Source organism: Pelmatolapia mariae, linkage group LG13 (genome assembly GCF_036321145.2).
Source record: "Pelmatolapia mariae isolate MD_Pm_ZW linkage group LG13, Pm_UMD_F_2, whole genome shotgun sequence".
Lineage (NCBI taxonomy): Eukaryota > Metazoa > Chordata > Actinopteri > Cichliformes > Cichlidae > Pelmatolapia > Pelmatolapia mariae.
The window spans coordinates 8180539-8202222 of NC_086238.1; the positions used below are offsets into that span (position 1 = coordinate 8180539).

A 21684-nucleotide genomic window follows, 5' to 3' on the forward strand; every position below is an offset into this window, starting at 1 on the left:
GAAGGGGGTGATTTGGGAGGTAGGATTTTTTTTTCCCCACCACCTTCTCTTTCCTGCTGTTGGATAGCAGTGCAGCCATTTCGGGGTCTGCTGATCTAGTGTGGGCTACAAATCAATCCTGCTGCATCTGGAACGCATCTGGTGCGCATTTTTTGGAAGAAGAAACAGAGCATTTAATCTATATCCTATGGCTCCAGCAACTGTTATTACATAACCAAGCAGTATTTTTTACAACATTCACGGTATATTTTAAAATTAAAAACACAAGGCTGGAGTCGGTGTGACTTTAACTGACTGCAATGTTTGCGTAAAAGGCTCCTCAGCTTTTTTTAATCCAGCTGTTTCAGCATCAGTTTGTGCCTTTCCTGTTTACTGCTCAGATTAGGAGTTCTGATAGTTTTCATGTGACACTGCTGATAGACTTCAGAAGATATCAACAGCTTCCACCACGTGGAGTCACCAAATGAGAGGACACACGAGTTGTTTTTAACTGCATGATAATAATAAAAGTTCTCCATCCATTCATTTACATTTATGCAATTTTGCAGCCAAATTATAGATGTTTTATTTCTACACTGGCAGCCGCAAGCGCCAGTAGGTTCCCTCACCCACCACACCCTGTGTAGACATCCACCCACCCTGCATGACTCACAGCGAGTATGACTCTAATCTGCTCAAAGGATGGAAAAGAAATGGCCCCAAGGACAGTGTAACAGAGGAGGAGCTGCTGCTCAACTCACATCTATGTGCAAGTTTGAATAATGCCAAATCTTAAGGGAAAGCAACAGATTCCAGGATGGTGGGGGGAGCTGCAGCAGACTGGCCTGTGCAGCCTTTTTGTATGAAACACACTCCTGTTTGTGTTGAGGATAACAGCTGTTCCAGATAAGCTCTCATTATTCTTTCGGAGAGAGGGGGAAGCAGCTTCAAAAGATTTTACAGGGAGCTCAAAAACGCTTTACACAGCAGAAAAATTAAAAGAAAAAAAATCTTGTTCAGGGTTTACTAGGATAACCGGGCATGTACACATAAATGATTAAATGTTCTTGACAGCAAAATAGTACAAATTAGGTTTTCTGGAGGAGTATTATTGGTTCTTTTTGTAAAGGAGTCAGCACTTACAGAGCTGAAAGATTGACTTTTTCTTTAGAAGATGATTTAAGGGAAACCTGAACAGACTGGCTTGGCATTTTGAGGTGTTTGAAGAGATAAAGCTGAGGTTCAACTTTGCACAGACATCAGGCTTTGCTCTAAGTTGAGCTAGTAAACCTCTCCGGTATAATAAATAAATACCAAGAGGGAACTTCTGACGATACTTGGCTCAGAGAAAATGCATGCAAATTTAAGAGAGAGAGACAGAGCATGTAACAGTTTATTTATAAACCTCCTGATTTTTATTGGTTTTCTTCTCACTTGTAAAACTCCTGAGCCGTAAATATTTTGATTCTGCGGACTTACAGAAAAATAACCGCCATTTATTTTTATAATTAATACTTCAAGCACCAAATATTCTACAGCTACAGCTAGTGCCATCTCTGATTATACCCTGCACTGTTCTTTGGTTTTGGGAGAGTTTGCTAAACTAAATAAGTGATTTGACATTTGCTTGTAGGAAACTTTGATTAGTTCTTTTCTAAGACCTAATAATTTAGCAGTTAAATGAGAATATAATCCATAGATGACTTGAAAGTACCGCAGGATCCAGTCCCCCTGAACCGGATAAGTGGTTGAGAAAATGGATGGATGGATATTTGAACATTAAATGAAGGCTATAATCATATACACCATTAGAAAAACAGAACAATAAACTCATTGTATAAAAGAAGCAACACAAAGAGCATAACCTTAACACAGGGAGACACACTTGGGACTATTTTGTTTTCCAAAATGAAAAGACTATTATTTCTGAAAAGGAATGCGGGTTTTGATCTATGTGGTCAACATAATTGCTTCAGTCTTTGACAGTGAAAGATGACACGTCGCTATTTCAAGGGGGATAATCAGGAAGGATTCGTAACAACCACAGTCATCCAACTCGTACAGCCATCACTGAGCTACTGCAGGTTAAAGGTCAAATTGACGTTTTGAAACCACGTTATTTTTGCATCCTTTTTCACAAGCAGACACTTTACCGTCTCGCAGGAGAAAAGAACAAGTGTAAATCAAAGTTACTGATGGCTGTGGTCCAGATAGGTCTTAGGTTTCAGGGCGCTGATACCGTTCAGTGTGACAGTGAGAGTGTTGCAGACACTGTGACTCTGACTGGGACACTTAAACAGAAAGGAGCTGCCATTAATAACACCTGTCCTTTTCCTTCTTTGGATAAATATGGAAAGTGAGTGGAAAATGTGACACCAAATGTCAGGAGGCCTCAAGTTCGCTGCTAGCCAGGTGATTTTTATCACCTGTGTGTCCCCATATTGTGGCCCCTGTGTCAGACTGTAGTTTACTGGTCTTTATGTGCTGTTTATGTAAACCTTGGAGGGGCGATAAGGAAGTGTTTTACAGATGAGGCTCACTGGCAACGCATTAAAGGGAAACCAGCACACAGCGGATTGTGAAATCAAAATAACCCGCTAACCCAAAATACAAAACACCCTTTCAGCCAAAGTCAAGTGACAGTCTGTGCACAGCCCAGTAGCGTCTAATCCACTGGAAAAAGGGAAGCAAAAGGCTGACCATATCTTATAATTTAAGTAAGGGGGACAGGACTTAATAGCATGCAAAAACATGGCTAGAGTCTATATTTAAGAGTGCCCAGCCTGCACACCTGTATTTGATGAAAGACATGGCACCTGCGTTCGCTGTCTCACATTGGCTCTGTTGCTACCCATATTGCTGGGGACTGAGCACAGAGTTTTTGTCAAGTTTTCAAAAGTTAAAAAAAACCCCCACAGAAAACTGTCTCCTGACTCACACATAGTAATTAACTGCAGCTTTCAGCCCTGCAACATTCATCCATATAATATGACAAAAATCCCCAGTTCCCTAGGGTGTGTAATATCAGACTGCCAAGTGCTGAAGTTCAAGTCCAGGCAGCCTCACGTTTTAATTCCCACTTTTTCTCCTCAAGGCAGCAGAAAAAAAAGCAGGTGATCGCAAACATCTGAACGCCATCCCAAACAAACCATGAATGGATTGGTCTGGAGGAGTTAAAAATAAGCCCATTAAAGGAGATGAATCAACTGATGAGAAGAGCTGAATCACAATGTGACTCGACCCTAGCAACAAGGGTGACAAGCAGCACTAAACCTGTCAACAGCCCACACAAATCAGTTTTACTTTGTGTTTCCTCTAGCACTTTATTTTGTAAAGCAGCATAGTTGAGTTTAATTTCACTGGAAATCTAATTTACTCTAATATTCTTCTTCTAATTTTCTTATTATTATTACCTGACTTTATTTAGTTTTACTGTTTTACCTGTATTTCCAGCGGGTATTTCCAAATTCAAAAATATTTTAGGAACACATGCATGTATAATTTTCTCAGAGCAGAAGAGCGAGTCAATATAATCATGCGGATTTATTTTAAGTTTGAGAAATATCATGAAAATACCGGATTTAAGGCACAAAGAACATTTTGTACCTTACATGTTCTACCAACTACAGCTCCCAAGATGCGTTTCTGTAATACGTCATTACGTTCTATCCAATCACAGACTGCGAAGGTTTCGAGCCGCAAAATACGGAAAAAGTCTCGCATCGCTCCTAGCTTTCTGATTCAGTCTGCGTTTAGTGAAAGTTGTTGGCTGCTCAGTGGTTATTGTAGCAGGATTTAACAACCCTTCATTTACTGTAAGTGCTGAAAGTAGTTTTGTTTATTCATCGGCGTCTGTTAAAATGTGATAAATGAATAAGTGCCTAGCTAACGATATCCACTTGGCTAACTTAAACTACCCTTCAAAACTATGAAGTTTACATGATTCAAAGCAAGTTTCACCGATGGAGATCACACCCAAAGCAGCTAAATTACAGAGGGACTATTGTTCACCATGTAGTTCAGTAGAGTCAAGCCCCTGTGACTACAAAGAGAAGGTAAGGTGCTAGAAGGGCTTAAGCACCATTTGTCTTACATAATATAACCTGGCATGATGGTTGACTTTATAGGAACTTTTGTAATTAACTATCAAAACTTGCCCATGCACTTTCCCTGTGAGTCATTTTCTTTTCTGTCACCCCCACAGCATCAACCGAAGCTGAGTGCCTCACTGAGGGAGAGGCTGAAGAGATCCAGGCGCTCCTTCATCTCTCCCCTCTCTGTGGCCAAACGCCTTTGTGTTGATGAGGAGGAGAATGGCCAACAAGTTTCAGCAGATTCCCAGCAGCCCGTTAATAATCCTCCAGTGGTTTTAAGCAGTGTTGATGTAAACAGAAATGAGGAGAGAGCAGGGAGTAAAACGTTGTCTGGGCCTGCTCCCAAATCAACACAATATCCTTCAGGAGACTTTGCACAACGTCTCAGGAAGGAGGTGAAAGACAAAACGGAGACTCTACGTAGACTCAAGATGGTTAAAATGTACAGAAGCAAGGTATTGGCGACATTTAAATGGAACATAATGGGATATGTTTTTGGTTACTTAAACCAAAGCTGGCAATTTCTCACGACAGGTTCTCACATCTTTCTCCCACAGAATGATTTGACTCATCTCCAAACATTGATTGATAAGTGGCGGCATTGTGCTCAAGCTGCGCTGTATGAACTGCAATCAGAAGTCCCTATTGATGGACGAAAAGCCAGCCTGTCCGAGCTGATTGACCTGTTCAATCTGGATGACATCATTCTGCACTTTGACCGCACAGAGGAGGACTTCACTACCTAATAAAATGTTACAGGGGAACAATCACATTTCAGATGTCCTGTTTATTGTTTAATTTGTTGCTGCTACAGTTCAAGTTGTACACTTTATGTTCAATTTATCTGCTGAGAGAAGCTTAAATAAAACCGTAAAAATCTGTTGAAGAAGAAAGCTTTGCTCATTAGTGTTTCAGTTGATCAAGCGAAGGAAAGTTCTTCATGGTGAGACGCTCAACTTCTGCCCCAAGGAAAGCCAGGTTCTCTGCCTGAGCTCTGGCGAGTTCCTTCAACTTGCTCCTCTTAACGATTTCCTGGTAGCGGTCTTCTTGTGCAGCAGCCTCATTTTCTGCCATAGCTAAACACCGAACAAGACACATGCTAGAAGATGAAGAAAACTCCCACTTGCATTGTGTTTAATTAGAGCTGAAATGGCTGTTTTCGTTACCTGCTGCTTCGCAGATGTGTCTCAACTCTGACACGGTGACCTGCATTTCAGGGAGCTGCTGTTCTAAATCGGCGCTCTTTTTAGCTTTTGCTGCTGCCCACTTATTTAACTGTTCAATCTTTCTTAAGCGTTGCTGCACACTCTTCTTATGAGTCTGAAATTAAAAATAATTGCATTTGCATAATTGCATAAAATTGAAAAAAAAAATTGCACATTTTATCTGAACAGTCAGCTGCACAAATTACACACATGTAGCTACTGTTTTATTACCGATTCCATCAACGCAATACTTTTCTCCAAACTGGAAATCTGCTTGGATGTGTGACTTTCTTGATCTGACTTGCTGCGATGCTGAAAAGAAAAGAGTGTGCAGTGAAAGAACAGAAAATCAGCATCCAACAACAGTTGAAGTAAAACGCCTTCATCATAAAACTTTGGATTTAGCTGGTTGGTTTCATGGGCTTGAACAATGGCAGGAAATGGCCACCAAAGATCTACCTGAAGCTTTTTTTTTCCAACGGAAGCTGGCATTGAGGCCTGGAAACACATGCGATGCTCATTGACTTGTTAAAAATAAGATGACGGATGACTCATTTGATCTGTATTTTTTATTTCTCAACTGCAGCGCTCTAACTTGTGATATTACTCGTGTTCTATGCGAATTAGGTTGTAAACAAAGTAAAACGTATTTAAAAAAAAAAAAAAAGAAAAGAACGGAAGGACAGGATAATCTTCCAACCAGTCTCCACCTATTGAGTAAGAGTTTTAACAGCTGAAAAAGGGAAAAAAACAGGGTGGGGAGCTGGCGTGAATAGGGTGTGTGTCTTCAATAAAAGATCATCCATCTGTGCTGGAGGATGGTAACAATTTGCTGCCCGCAAAACATGTGATGCTGCCAAATACCTGCCTTCATATCACCGCCTGAGGTTTGGCCAGAAATGCAAATGGGATTAATGTTTAACCCTAAACGCAGACATTTTGTTATTATTTTAAGCAGATGTTGAACGTTTTCACAAGTTGGAATTATACAGGGTAATGTCTATTCACTGTCTTAGTTTAGTTTAGAATAAAACATTTAAAAAGAGGCAGTGTTAGCATATTTTAGAATATATATTACTGTCATTTTCTGCTGCTCCTCTGAGAGTCGTAGCATCTTAATATTCTTCTCCTTGTCGTAGAGGTCTTCTATTTGCTTCCTCATCACCTTGTTCTCCCATTCCAGCTGGATCATGCCCTTACGCACGTCTTTGCACGCCACCATGGATGCTATTTTCTGCTCTGCAAGTGTCTGAGCATAGCGATAATAATCAGTAGCAGGCAACGACACCATAACCACCTTAATTTGACCAATTTGGTTTGAATCAAATCAAATTCTTTGTGATGAGAGTGGGAAAAGGCTGACCCTGATGACACTTCTCAGGTTGTCCACAACGCTCCTGTGGTAAAGAATGAAGTCGGTATCTGCGTTGTCAGCAGTTGGGTCTGTGGTAGTCACCTCCACCTGTCCCTGTTTAAGTATGATCTGGACCATGGTGTCCATCAGGAGATCAGCCCTCTTCCGGTGCAGACTACAGCAGAAGGGGGGGGGGGAGCACTCACGGGTCATTCTTCCATTAAAAAATAGATTTAATGCACTTACACTAGTCATTAAGTTTAAGGCTTGTTTTACAACTGCTTGAAATCAGAGTGAAAAATCTGATTTATACCTTTCAAGCACTTCAGAAAGATTTTTAATTTCCTCTTGAGCAGCTTTATCCTCATTTCTCTTCTTCTGCAGGAACGCCTGCATCTCAGCGAGAGTCAAAGCTTTTGTTTTTACCTGAAAAAGACGTGTCCAGCAGTGAGTGCATAACTGCAAGCACAGAATGGAAATAGTTGTTTTTTACATCTATTCATAAGCTGAGCCAGAGTAAGATATTGTGCACATTTATGCATATTTTAATGGAACAGCAACTCTCCTCCATATTTAACCTCTCCTCGTCGTCATACCTTCTGCTCGCTCTCTACTTTAGCTCTGCGAACGTGACAGAATTTCTCCCAGGCTACTGTGCTCAAGCCCTCTGGCATGTTCGCTGGAGCGTCCAGCTCGTCCATGGCTCTGAGCATTTGGCTGAATGCATCAGGTGCCTGAGAACCACACAGACGATGCTCTTTAAACGGGTCAGAATTGTTGCTGTTGTCCATCTGGGCCCTCATCTTCTGAGCCCTGTGGGGTGAAAATTTGCCCACAAAAACCGATAAACAGTTTACAACTCAAATTATGTAATTTTCTTCATGCGTAGCCATCAATCAGGAAACAAACCTGGGTCTGCGTTTGAACATCTTATAGAGGCAATCGACCATATGGCTCGGGAGGTCTGAAAATCCCCTCCTGAAGTCTTTATCCAGCGACTTCAGAGACACAGACGTTAGGTTACTATATTGTGTTATGTTCGCCATCTCTCTCAGCCATGATTTTAGTATTTAATCAGCTGGCTTACTTTATCTTCAAGAACAACATTGTCATACGTCTCCTGTAACAACTCTACTTCGTCTTCCAGCTTCTTCAACCTCTCCCCAGTTTCATCCTGTCAGAGGAACCAATTTTAGAGGAGACGAGCATGTATGGAAATTAGCGATAAGCAGTCTTGAAGCCTACAAAATGAGTGTGCCACACAGGTTAGCTCTTAAAAAACATGCCTGAACGAAGGGAAGGTTTTGTTCTACAGTTTTGGATGATGTTGCTGCCATTTCTCACAAAGAACAGAGTGTGAAGCTGGCACTCATAAATTCCTACAGCATTACTGTGCACCAGTTTTCTGACCTTGTATGCCAACATTTTTTCAAGTTTGAGCTTGAGCTCCTGCTCCTGGCTTCTCATCTCTTCTTCTCTGAGGACTGACTCAACGAGATATGTGATCTTGAGCTCTTCCTGTAAGATACACCGAAACCAATTTTAAACAGGATGCTATAAAAGACATCGCAAGGGGCAAATGAGAAGAGAGGGTTTACCTGGTATATAGCTACTGTGCAGTTCACTTTCTTCTCTAACAGCTTTGCCAGATTTTCATCAAACCTTTCGGTCGCTTCCTTGGTGGACTGATGAAGCTTTTTTATTTCAATTTCCAGTAGCTGCAACAACACAGGCCACAGACGGTTACCATTCACATCAGGAGTGAATAATATTTCAGATCAGTGCAAAACAGAGCATCTTATGTAATACCTTTTTGTACTTCTCCTTCTCCTCGCTGAGCTCCTTGGCTTTCTTTTCATACTCTTTGAAAGCTTTTTTCTCCTCCTCACTCCACTGAATGTCAGGTTTGGTCAAAACAAACTCAGGCAGAGGGATTTCCTGTGGAGTAAATTCAATAGAAACTATGTGCCCTTCTTGCTGAGTTGTCTAATTTAACTGACGCTGCTTAGAAAAGAATTCAAGTAAAAAAAAAAAAGAAGAAAGAAATCCTGCGACATCATTAACACACACACACGTGGTTCACTCTGGCTAGAGTGTATGTAATATGAAACAAAGACATGAGATATGGAACAGCTTTCTAATAGGTTATATTATCTAATTACGGAATACATTATTATCTATAACTACCGGTAATTAAAAAACAGTATAGTTATAAATACCTAAGTACATCATACTGTATTTGTTTATATTATCTTCTCACTTAAAAGACTGTTTTGTTTTGTTTTTTTTGTTTTTTAAATTGAATTACATTCTACAACAGCATTCAAATGTCTTATTCAACCATATACCCTGTACCAACACCAGTCTTATAAAATCATCAGATCTTCCCACTTGAGAGCAGATCATATAATAATTAAAAAGTCAGTGTTTCAATTCCTGGCTCCTCTAGTCTGCATGTCAAAGTGGCAATGGTCAAGGTGTTGAAGCATGATTTTCGAAGGCACAGAATAAAGTGCTATATGAATGTGTGTGTGTGTGTGTGTGAACGGTTGAATCGGGCTTAAGAGGAGAAGGGCACTTCATAAGTACCAGTTCATTTACCATAAAACTCTACTTTATATTTAATTGTATTCTGCATTTGGAGACAAACTCAAAATTAACAGATTGATCAAAGAAGTGAGTAGATAATATTTCATACTGTGTTCTGCTGCCTACCGGTCTACTTCAGCATTAATGTCTTTAAAAAAAATGTTTAATGGTCACCATTTTCAAGATGTCCTCTTTTTTCACTTCAAGTACTCCATCCATCATGTCATCAAGAGCCCTTTCTCTAGAATCATCAGCCTGCAATTGAACAATAGAACAACAAACCCATTAACATGGCAGAACTGAGCTATCCTCACCATCGAAGCAATGATCCTTTATGGAAGTATTTTAACACGTAAAAACAGAAAAACAAAAACATATTTTTTTGTTTTGTGGCAGCATACTTGGGCAGCCAAACAACGTTCCTCCTCCAGCTTTCTCCTCTCCTCCTCCTCTTTCTGCTCTGCTGTGAGGTACCGTTCAGCTCTTATCTGGAGTTGGACAAAGTTGACATCTCATAAGACAAAAACCACACACCATTTGACACTTCGGTAAAAGAACAAACAAACAAACGAGCAGTTCAACATGTACAGATGCTTTGTCCGCTGAACTTTCTCTGAACCCTCTGTGAACTGATTAGATGTTTCAAGAGGACAGTAACCTCAGAGACTTCCACTGTGAGCAGCCTCTCTGGCCACTCGCTGTTGGTCAGGCTGGGCTCCCACAGCTCCTCGTGCATGTCCAGCTGCAGCATGATTTCTCTGATGTGCTTGTTCCTATCTCTCACACGTTTGAGCTCCTTCATCTTCTGCTTGTGTAATGCCTCAAAGTCAGCGTTGAAAGCCGTCTTGATGCGATAAATCACATCCTGCAATGTGCAGATTAGTGAAATTGGGCAAAGAAAACCTGCTATTAATGATCAGCATGACAATATGATGAAGTTGCCTCTTTATTTCCATAATTATTATTTTTAAGAAAGTGTTTTGATTACAGTTCTGGATATTCCCTGAATATAAAGACATAATTATTGCACCTTTTTGAAACAGGTTCCCACCTGTAACAAAACAATCTGGTTGATCCTCTGCTCTATGGTTTTCAGGCTGAACTGATCGTAGACATAAGGATTTGAATATCCTAACTGAGCCGAGATACTCCCCGTCAAAGTGGCAGTCTCTGCGTCCTGGACTTTCTTCTCCTCCTCTTCTTCTTGTGCACTGAGATCTTTCTTTAGGTTGCCCAGCTGAGGGTTAAAGGTGGACACAAGGGCTGAGATAAACAGTGAGGACTGAATCTGCGGCCATGTGATTATAAACTTCATCCACAGGACATTGCACTAAGATAAAACTATCGAAACAACTCACTTTTAGCCACACAGCTATAAATCTAAAAAAGTTTCAACACTGGTGGACTGGCATGTGTTCAAGAATTTCAAAATGTTACTGCAGTGAAAGGTCAGATGAAGGACTGAGATTCATGGCATCCAATCATTTTGTAGCTGTAAACTTGTTTTGACTTGAACGCTTCAACCATAAAATGTATTTCCAGAGAGGAAAACCCAAAACACCGAGGAGGCTGCGTTGTCACAGCTTTCACTTAGCGCTGCATTACTGCATTTCTGTGTCACATTTCAAAACAGCAACACGATTTAACTGGTTCAAATTCATCACATGTGCCTTTCTTTGCAGTGCTACTCAGAATCTAAACTCTTTGAGCTTCTGGATCTATTTTTCTTACGCTGCAGGCAGCTTTTTCTAACTTCCTCATATTTTGAACCCTGCAAAGGTCCTCAAGTTCTTTCTCTGTTTGCTCTTTCAGAGGGTAGTTCAGCACTTCAAGGTCAGAGTGAAAGGCCTGCGGCAGACAAGAGAAAAAGAAACTGTGATGATTAAAAAATGTTAAAAGTCATCAGTGTAATGTTTCGCTGTTTTTTTCTGACCCTTCTCACCTTTATGGTCCTGCTGATGACCTTCATGGTATCCCAGCATTCTCTCTTTAGGACATCACGGAGGTAACATTTTTCTAAAATGTCCCATTCAATTTCCGTCCTCACCTACAACGGGGAAACAAATTCACAATCACTCGAATTCAGAATTAAAGTGTCATCCCATTTATGTGTGTATGTGTGTGTGTGTGTGTGTGTGTGTGTGTGTGTGTGTATGTGTGTGTGTGTGTGTGTGTGTGTGTGTGTGTGTGTGTGTGTGTGTGTGTGTGTGTGTGTGTGTGTGTGCGTGTGCAGCAGTACCCTTGTGACCTCCTGCTCCACCATGGCCTCGAGTCTCCTCTCCTCCTCAACATCCAGGTTAAAGTGTTCAGGCTGGTTCTCACTGTCACGTATCATCTCCTGGATCTAACATCACAGGAAATACGGTGCAGGGATCACACTCTTTCTGGAGCTGTTATCATTTTTTCAAATATCATGTTATGCTTTATCTGCTGTATAGTATTTACCATAATGTTTTTAGCTTTTAGATTACTAATCACGTGTATGTAGGTTTTGTGCAGGTATTAAGTATAGTTGTAAGTACGGAGAATTCTCAGTGGATTGAAAAACGTTTATTGACACAGTAATTGTGTTAAATTCTTTCAGGTTTTATGCATGGGCATTATAATTTTCTCCTAATCTTTTTATTACCAGCATTTGTAATAAACTTCACTTACACTGTCGCGTAACTCTTTGATGGTTTCCATCAAGTTCTTCTTCATCTCAGAGTATTGCTCTCTATCTTCATTTAGAAGCTGTTGACAACATGTAGACTGTCAGATTCACAAGAATCGAGAATCTCTCAAAGATGTAAAAATTCAAATTAGAAATAGTAATTACTGACAAGAAAAGAAAATGTTAGCCAACACTTCAGCCTGTAGCACAGAGGCAGTGCCAGGATCCCGAGTGTGGACGAAGTAATTATAGAAGTTGATTTTAATCCTGACGCTTATATTTATTACAAGTGGGTGCATGCGCATACCCACAAGCATGTGTAAATGAAGAAAACAATACTCGATCTATCATTACTATTCTTGCTGTGGATTGTGAAGACCAATATGTTCATCCCCTTAAACACAGAGATCCAAAGTGTAATCAAACAAACAAATAAATTCTCTTATGGATGAGAGGGTGAGCTACACTGACTTATAACAATAGTGACAAAACAGCACTGCCCTGTATATTCATCAACCCAATAGAAACTGCCTTATATATAAAGGAAAACACATTTAGTTTTTATTTATTTAAATATTTACTTTGTATTAACTGAAAATAAATACTAAGACACTTACTCCACTTATCACGGTGGGCCCGTTAGTGGAGTGGGTGGGTTCAGGCCCCTTAGGCCCACCCACAATGCCGTGGTAGATGTAGCATAAATCAGACTAGAAAGTGCCTCTTTCCGATGTGTGATAATCAGTGAGGTTTGCGAAACCTAAAATTTAAAAACCTGCCACACCTTCAACATCAATTTATTGTTATCAAAACTCTTTGTCAGGTGACAAAGTACCTAACATGCTCTTACACATGTTTATGTTCTTTACTGCGCTATACCTCTAGCTAATTGGTTTTCTCACTCCATAAGAATGATAAATCAAGCTGTTGCACAGAGTGACTGCATGCCAAAAACCACACAGCTGTTTTTCCAGCTAGATACCACACGCTGGTGCAAAGGGGACTTTTGTAACCTTCCAATCTGCAAGCGTGTAGAAAAAAACCAGGCAGAATAAGTATCTAAAAATAGTAGACAACATCCAGATGTCATTCCACCACCACAAATATCGCAGCATATTAGTCACTGACCCCCTCTCGCCTGCTTTCCAGCCAGGTGGGCTGTGAAGGTGGAGCACGTAGGAGGTTGTTATCGTCCCCATCTCGCTCTGTCACATCGACAGATGGTCCACCACTGACCTATGACACATAAAAATAACTCAAAGATTTAGATAAGTAAACAGTAAATGGCACACAAGCAATAAATAGCAGTTTATATCTATTACAACTGATAAGATATACTTTATTTATCATAAGAGCTGGGAAATTCCTATGTTACAACAGCCAAAACATTAACTACAGCCTCTAACAAACCGGGTTAAAAAGCTGAATAGTTTAGTAATAAAGTACAATAAGGCCAAAAAAAGATTTTAAAAAATTAAAGACATATATGACAATTAACAAAATAAATGAGCTAAAAACGAAAACCCTACTTGAAAAATCCAGTAACAAACATATTTTAAAAACAAAATATAAGAAAATTAAAATAGTGTATTAAATGGAGTAACATCAGGCCCTTTCTTAAGAAGAAAAAGTTAGGTTTAATTTATTATCATTATGCTTAAAATAAGTTTGTCACGTGCATAACAAAACATTATAATTTAAATCTGTTTATGTTAAAGCTCTGTCGGAGAGGCGTTCCTTCAGATTTGGAGGCTGTAGTTTGGGAACTGAGTTGTGAGGCATTGAAAAACGTTTACTTTTTCCTACCACATTAAAATCATTAACAGCTGAAGTTAAGAAACAGCACTGAGCTACTGGAGGCCATGGAAGCAGGGCAGTCTTCACAAAGGAACATTTTACAGCACTGGACTGCAGTTAGTTAATAGTTTTAGCCCATTGTCCTGAGCAAATAGAGCATGTTTTTACAGTAAAACAGAACGCAATGGATCAATTTAACCTTACTTACCTCTGGAGTTTCTGTGCCAACCGGAGACACTTGACCCCACACAGGAAAGTTAATCAGGATGGGATTTTCAGTATCAAAGATATTCTTCAAGAAACAAGCCGTAGACTTGCTGTACTGAGTAGCTTCATTCATCTTACTGACATCCTCACCTTTAACTCTGTGTGAACCCAAGCAAAAATACACAAAAATATGCAAAGGTATTCATCAGCTGTCATTTTAAGAGAAGACCGCAGTCAACGGTGAATTGATCATAATGAAGGCACAAGTAATAGCACACACAATCCATTTAAGAGTTTCTAGACAAAAGAATCTCTGAGAACAGACTGCACAGATTGGTTGCACTGATAATATTTGATCTTTTCATGGAATTTCTTGCTAATAATAAAAATATATGTTATCATCAAGCATGTCCTTTAACCCCCTCAGGTTTAACGGTGCAATGAATCTTTGTAGAGCCTAAGCATGTAACTTATGCCAGTGGCTGACGCCACTGCCAACATTTAACTCTAGGCGATTGGACTGTGCAATTAAACTGTTCTATAAAGTTTTGTCAATCAGGGAACAAAAATAATAATAATTTTACTTGAAGCACAAAAGAAAAAAGTATTTTAAAAAAAAATCTGTTCTTTTCCTTCTCTAAAATACAGGGTTAGAATAGGGTTATCACCTCAGAGGTCTGTTTATGGCCCAGGCTGCATATTTATAAGGATCATAATGAAAAGGTTTTCTAGTGTGGATCTAGGTCTGCTTGCAGCGAACCACGGCTAACAGACTTACAGTAGTGACATTTTTCCGCTACAACACCCTGAGGCAGATTCCAAAGTGACAATGAAAACAGCTCGACATCAGAAAACATTTAAAACACAACGGAATCGACAAGAAAAAGGTTTTCTTAGTTTTTCCTTTAAACAAAAGCATTCATCTATGTTCGCCAATAAAATGATACTGCCATGTTTTAATAAAGTCAATCCTTAATTCAGTCAGTCTTAAGTTTTAAAATACTATTTTTTAGCAGTACTGAAACAAAGAAAAAAGTCACACAAGGATTGCCTAATATATGTAATTTTGTTTGTACATTTTGTGTTTTTGACAAAAAACGAGTGAAACTATAATTAATAACATAGGAACATTTTAGAGTATCTGTCACAGATAAATTAAACATTATATATATAGTTTGGTCACTTGGGGTTAAATTTACAGATTATTCACAATATTATTATTATATAAATAATATAGGCAGTGGGTTATACACACCACGATCTCGCAAATGGTGCATGCAAAACAAAATATTTCTGAAGTACTAAAACCTTTAAGATAAAAACGACTTGAAAACAGAAGCATGCAGGAACAGTCGCTGTAGTCAGATGTGGAATGTGAGTGGGATGTTATTCTGAGGAAAGATTGTGCTGTGAATTTTATTAGATCTTTGTTTTCCTGCTGATATTCCCCTGGACACTAAGTTATATTTACTTACTTTTGTCCTTCATTGCCAGTTATAATATAGAAAAAGCCCTGCCTTACATAACCCTCATCAGCCTATTGGTGACTGTGAGCAACGGTTCCCTCTGCTGTTCACATCTGTGCATTATGTAAGCGTGACGTGCAACTCGTTTTACCTGATATTAGTGCATACAAGAGAGCCATCTTTGAGGCCTACAGTGAGGAGTGTGCAACCATCTGTGGAAAAGGACACGTTCCGGACTCCACCAAGACGGCACGAGTGACACTGCAGTTCAATGTACCGCCCCTAGAGGTGCGGCAGCGCCACAGGGAATGAAAAAACAGGATTCAAAAACATTCACAAAAATGAAAAACAGGAAATTAAATGAGATCTAACCATGGACGCAGTTTCTCTAATCCGTAGTAAGCCATCTCGGCCCACAGAAGCCAACCATAAGCGGTGAGGGGAGAGAGCAAGAGAGGCAGGGCCCAGTGGATGACCCCTTACTTCCTGCACTGGTTTCAGCTCGACTCCCTGTTGATCGTAGAGATCCCCTTTGTCCTAAGAGCACAGATCAGAGAGTAGAATAATAAGATTCAAAATGCACACCTGAGACCATTATGTATGTAAAACTACAAAAACAAATCAGAGTGATGCTATGCTGTGACTTAGTTATACAGATGATTTGAGAAGAAAAAAGCCAAAAAAGCCAGCAGCAAACCTCAGGAAGTACAAATCGCTGAAGTGTTTTACTCCTGTGGCAGTAAGCAAAGATCTCACTTAATCCCAGAACACAGCTTTTAAGTGGACGAGGCACCGTGAATGTGAACACTTTGAGGACGTGAGAAGACAGGCAACCATGTCGGTCTATACTATCTGGACCTGCAGGACAGCAGACACGTTGTAATATGCAACGAAGAACAGATAAATTGATAATTACAAACTGCCAAGCATGTTTTTTTCTGGCGCGTTAATCTCAAAGATGGCCCCTTAAAGCACCCTAGCATCTCAGTGTTAGTATTATAACTCTCAATTTGGTGTTTGCTTCTTCTTTGTGTCTTTGTGTGTGTTGTCCAACATAGTTTTCCAGTCTGCTGTATAAATAAAGGGTGTGATTTTGTAAACTGTTCATTCGCTGTCTTCATTTTAACTGTGTTAGTAACAACATGTCTAAACATTTCTGTGTGATACATCACGTTAAGTACTATTAATCCATTATGGGAATGTGGTCTAGTGTCGGTTCCTTGTTTTGAACACTGCCAAGATATTTCCTTGGATAAATAAAACATAATGGATAAATAATGGATTTTTGCAGGCTTAAAACAATAAGAACAGAAGACAAGTAGAAGCCTATCATTCATCGTTTATTTAACCTGTGTACAGTACTGTTTAAAATCTCAGGCTGTCTCCCAGTTCTTTATATTTTGCTCCTACAATGGGAGATAGGTGCAGTGAAACATGTGCAAACATAAATGGAAATATAGTAAATAAGGCAAAAACAGTTTCCACAGTTCTATCAAATTTTTAAAGTCAATATTTGGTATGCCCACCTTCATTCTTCAATATAGCATGAACTCTTTTAGGCAGCCTTCTTGTCATTTCAATAAGTAATCTTCAGGAGTCATTTTCCAGGCTTTTTGAAGGAAATTTAAAGCTCTTCTCTGGATGTTGGCTGCTTTTTTTTGTTTTTGTCAAGAAGATTCCACGTGGTTTCCATAATGTTTAGGTTTGGGTTCTGGGGAGGATGATCTATGGCTCATAGTGTCCCAATGTGAGTTTTTCTATCCAGGTATGTGTTTACTGCATTGGCAGTTTGTTTCAGATCATTATCATGCTGAAAAATTAAACTGCTGCCAATCAGATACTTTCCAGATGGTACTGCATTGCAGTTCCATCAATTTTGACAAGATCTCCAACACCACTGGCTGAAATCCTGCCCCAAATCATGATGGACCATGTTTTATAGATGGTTGGAGATACTAACTGTTGTACCTCTATCCTAACCTCCCCTGATCATCCTGATTACATTTTAGATTCATCACTCTATAATACTGTTTCCACTGATTTTCAGTCAAGTCCTTGAGTAATTTGGCATACCTCAGCCTTTTCTGCTTGTTCCCCTTCTTGATAAATGGCTTCTTGACAGTCACCCTTGTCAGATGGTCTACTGAGACCATCTGACGGAGCTTTAGTGAAAAGTAGATGGATGAACTGAAGGGTCAGATGGATCTTTCAGGTCCTGTGTCAGGTCTTTGCTGGATTTTTTTCTATTTCTTAAAAACATGACTTTCAGATACCTTCATCAGGTGTAGATATTTTTTTAGTCCTCCCACTTCTTTTGTCTTCATTTTTCAAGTTTCCTCAATTTTTTTTAAGGACACACTGTACACCACGCCAAGATATCCAAAGTTTTTAGCTAAAAGGAATCACCTTTGGGAATCATCTTGTTCAAGAAAAAATAAAATTGTATGCCTTTCAAAATGCATTTTTTGGGACTTTTTAAAATCTGACTAAAGAAATGGAAGCAAAAGTCATGCCTTTGCAACGAGCTGCTAATAACAAAGTCCTAAAGATACAATTTAAAACTGATTCTTTCAGAATCAGAAAGACTTTATTTATCCCCAAGGGGCATTTAAGATACAACAGAGCAGCATGACGTTGAAGATAAGGGCAGGGCATAAACAGGCAATAAGAGTGAGAAGTTGTTAAGTTTTTTGTTATATGTCAACACAATACTCAAAAGACCTTCAGAAAGCCAGGAGAACTACTGCTAAAGATCACTTTAAGAAAAGACAAGAAAGCCCTGCTCCCTGGAAACAAATCATAAATGGATAGGTGACTCAAGACTTTTCACAGTACTGTAAATGGAATATAAAGGAAACCACGGTAACCAGGACATGATCCTTAAGTTTCGCTTGTACTTTATTTCCATTAATCACCTTGCAAACCTCTCCTCGCCCACAGGAGATGATTCAACTTTTGGTTTCAAAATGAATTTTTACTTTTTGCAGATTCTCAAACCTCACTCCTCTCATGTATGCAGTGCCCCTCCTTGGCTAAATGTTTACATTTTTTGAACTGCCTTAGTTTAATACCCCATGATTTAATGATTCATTTATTAGACTTGAGATTTTCACATTACCATGAGACACTGCCAAAAAATCCTACTATTTTTCAAGAGGGATTCACGCTCTTAAAAATGTACCACAGTAATTTACGTTCTACAGATTCTTTTTTTTTTTTTTTCAAATAACTTCTGTCCCATCATAAAAATGTTTTAAAATGATTTAAACATCTAGAGACTAAGTAGAGAATTCATCAACCCGTTTAGTTTTGTACCTCCAAGGTTCTGGGTAGGCAGAGAGAGCAATGTAAGCAGGCTACCGTCCTTTTTTCTGTCCTCTTCACCAGCACACAGTGCAAGAACATTCACCTCGTTGTTGTCCCTGTTGCACTGAGCGGAAAGAGACAAAATGCATCCAGGAAGAACTGGAAAAGAAACCCACACATTGCATTGGTTACAGTAGTAGGACCACACATTTCTGCAATGCTACAGTGTGTGACAGTTCTTATCCATTTACACTGATGTGTGCTGTAATTTAATGTTGATTTATAATATTTTGAAAGGAGTAAGAGTAAAAGCATTTACCTGTGTACCCTATGACTGAAAACATCTTGGATGGCCTAGCTTCTAAGACATAGATATGTGAATCTGAGCCACCGGTGAAAAGGTAGTGCCCGTCATGATCAAAACTGTAAAAGTAAACATATTTTTATTTGCTTTTCTGAGCAGAAGTGGAGAAAAAGTCACCCTCTAATTCATGCTTCCATGTCACAAATATAAGACAGAATAATTTTGTTTGTTTTTAATTGAAATGCCCGTGAAAGCATCACAAAAATGGAAGATACTTGCACTAAATGATCAACAGCAGTGTGGTAAAGGAGAACCTCGTGCACCAGGCGAGGCCTCTGCTCCTGGTTTAGGTCAATAAAGAACACTTTTCCTGTAGTTGTTCCTACAGCTGCATAGTATGCAACAGGACAGCAGGCCAGACATGTCACCTAAAGACAAAGAGACTTGTGTTTTTTCTTAAAAATGTCAATTTTACACATTTTATATTAAAGTGCTCTGTCCTGTAAGTTCTCATGGTGGCAATCTGACCTCCACTTGGAGTGAGAGAGAACTGATGCAGATGCCATCTGAGGACCACAGCTGCAATTCTCCAGACTCCTTCAAGGACTGCAACCAATGTAAACACAAACATCACTGCTCATTAAGAGACACAGACCCAAATTACAAGACGCCGCAGTTTTTGAGCAACACAGATGCTTTACCACACAAATGTCCTTGTCATTGTGCAAGAGAGTTGCTGTCACAAAGTTGCCGCTGAGAACATCGAAGATCTTCACAATCCTGTCTGACTGGGCTGGGTTCAACACATATATCTGCCCCTGAAAAGCAGCAAGTGTCAGAGTTTGTTCTTTTCTGTCATGTAACATATTATTATTTGGATATTTTAGGCTATATCATGTTTTTATGCTCCTGCGCGCTTAAGTACTTACTGTATTAGAGGAAAAAAGTAATGTTTTATAGTCAGGAGAGTACATCACAGTTGTGACAGGTCTTTCTAACTGCCACGTTTGTGCAATGTTTATCTGAGTCCCTTTGATTTGCAAATGTACCACGCTATCCTGCAACACAGAACCATATTAAATTGCCCGATGTTTGACGTGCTTGTATACATTAATACAGTAACCACTGAGTGGGCTCGTACCTTTCCTACAGCAATCAAACCATTGTTATTAGGAGTTAAACGCTGAAAGCTGTTTCTTCCGAGTTCAGGGATAGATTCAGCACCTGAACAAAAATGAAAAACAAATAATATGTCCAATGTGTTTTCTAGTCTCTGAATTTGGTAAAAAAAAATATATTCCACATCCAAGTGTGGGTTTGTTTACTTGTAGGATTGAAAAGGACAGAGACAGAGTGGCTCTCTGGGTCAACAAGAAGCAGGAATCCTTCAGCACAGCCCACATAGAGCTTTGAAGTGGCTGTCCAGCAGATGGCAGAAGGAGTCAGCCTGGCTCTGGTGCTCTGGTGGAGTTTGGCCTGTGCAAACACATGTAGAGCTGGGTCATGGAAAACATAATTGTTTTATGGATAAATTAAAGATCTAAAAACTGCAGTTACATCACACAAACTAGAAAGTTACCATAATGTTGCTGACATTTTGAGAGGATGGTGCCTGGCTCTCACTAAAGGTCCCACCAGGTGCTGGAAGCTTAATTGTACTGCAATATGACAAATATGATATGCACATATATGTTCTTATTTGACTCTTTAGTTTCCCCACTTTCTTTCAACCTTCCATGCATTTGCAGCAAGGCTGAAAGAAACTTAAACACATGCATTTGCTGTATTGTGTTTACCTCGGTTGCAGGACATGAAGGCTGTCACTCTTTGCAATATTCCAGACAGTGAGTGAAGCAGTGCCCAAGGAACAAAGCTGAAGCCAATTCATGGGGTTGAATGCTAAGGAAACGACATCCTGTCCAGCTTGTGGTTGAGAACAAAGTGGCTCAGCATTTTCCCAGTTCCTGCATCAGAAGGTTATGATTACTATTACACTGCCGCTCAGCCCGAGTAACTGAAAACACATGGTACACAGTATAAGGCAGTGTTCTGCTTTGAGTGGCTTACCACACAGTAATGATGTGGTCAGGAAGAGAGGAGCAGGAGCCCAAATATGGACCACCGTGGCTTAATGCCAGAGATGTGTAGTCCAGTTGTGCTCCTCCTAAAGAAAGAGATGAACGAGCAAAAGTCCACATCTTTGGCAGGATTACAGTAAAAATGTGGCAGTTTAACAGATTAAAGTACGTCTGTTTTACCCTTAAGTTCATTCTTCAACTGAAGCTCAGGGAAACTGTACACATATATCGACGGGGATAGCTTTTCCTCGGAAAAAGCAAAAATCCCACTGTTTCCGTTGGCTGTCAATGCACCAATGCCTCTGCCAGGACTCGGAAACGCGTTTTGCGTCCTTGTCTCCAAGTTCAGGAAACATATATGATTCCCACATGTGTAGCATACTGTTTCATTTTCAACAAACTCGGTATTTTTGTTTGCGAAACCTTGTATCCACCTGTAACAATCCAATATTAGTTAATTGTTAACAAATAACCAGTGTCGTAATTGCAGCGACAACATACCTGAGCTCTAAACTTCCAAACTCGTTCATTTTAAGATTAAAAAGAAAAAAAAAGCCAAATTACTTTCAACCGGGAGAGCGTTGCGTAACCATAGTAACCCGCCTTTCACACTATTGGCTGAGGCGCTGTTTGACACGCCCACCACGGAAAT

At 39.7% G+C, this 21684-nt stretch overlaps 2 protein-coding genes across 2 annotated transcripts; one reads left to right on the plus strand and one right to left on the minus strand.

Annotated features, from left to right (window-relative positions):
* The first annotated feature begins 3673 nt into the window (after positions 1–3673).
* sfr1 (SWI5-dependent homologous recombination repair protein 1) lies at positions 3674–4925 on the plus strand. The gene is made up of 3 exons (XM_063491593.1): positions 3674–4034; positions 4184–4528; positions 4631–4925. Exons 1-3 carry the CDS (start codon positions 3942–3944, stop codon positions 4817–4819), a joined length of 627 nt encoding a protein of 208 aa, XP_063347663.1. The 5' UTR covers positions 3674–3941; the 3' UTR covers positions 4820–4925.
* A 47-nt stretch (positions 4926–4972) lies between these two features.
* Positions 4973–21562, minus strand: cfap43 (cilia and flagella associated protein 43). The gene is made up of 38 exons (XM_063492199.1): positions 21534–21562; positions 21213–21466; positions 21022–21118; positions 20751–20918; positions 20534–20612; positions 20280–20430; positions 20096–20178; positions 19884–20012; positions 19656–19772; positions 19483–19560; positions 19234–19382; positions 18970–19073; positions 18660–18809; positions 16042–16202; positions 15717–15881; positions 15496–15626; positions 13880–14036; positions 13003–13110; positions 11877–11954; positions 11461–11565; positions 11164–11268; positions 10953–11069; positions 10273–10458; positions 9880–10086; positions 9623–9709; positions 9396–9476; positions 8442–8570; positions 8231–8350; positions 8043–8150; positions 7720–7806; positions 7542–7630; positions 7229–7445; positions 6946–7058; positions 6642–6807; positions 6357–6527; positions 5510–5590; positions 5240–5393; positions 4973–5149 (listed from the first exon to the last, which is right to left on the minus strand). The coding sequence occupies exons 1-38, from the start codon at positions 21560–21562 to the stop codon at positions 4977–4979; spliced, it is 4884 nt and encodes a 1627-aa protein (XP_063348269.1). The 3' UTR covers positions 4973–4976.
* Positions 21563–21684: the final 122 nt, after the last annotated feature.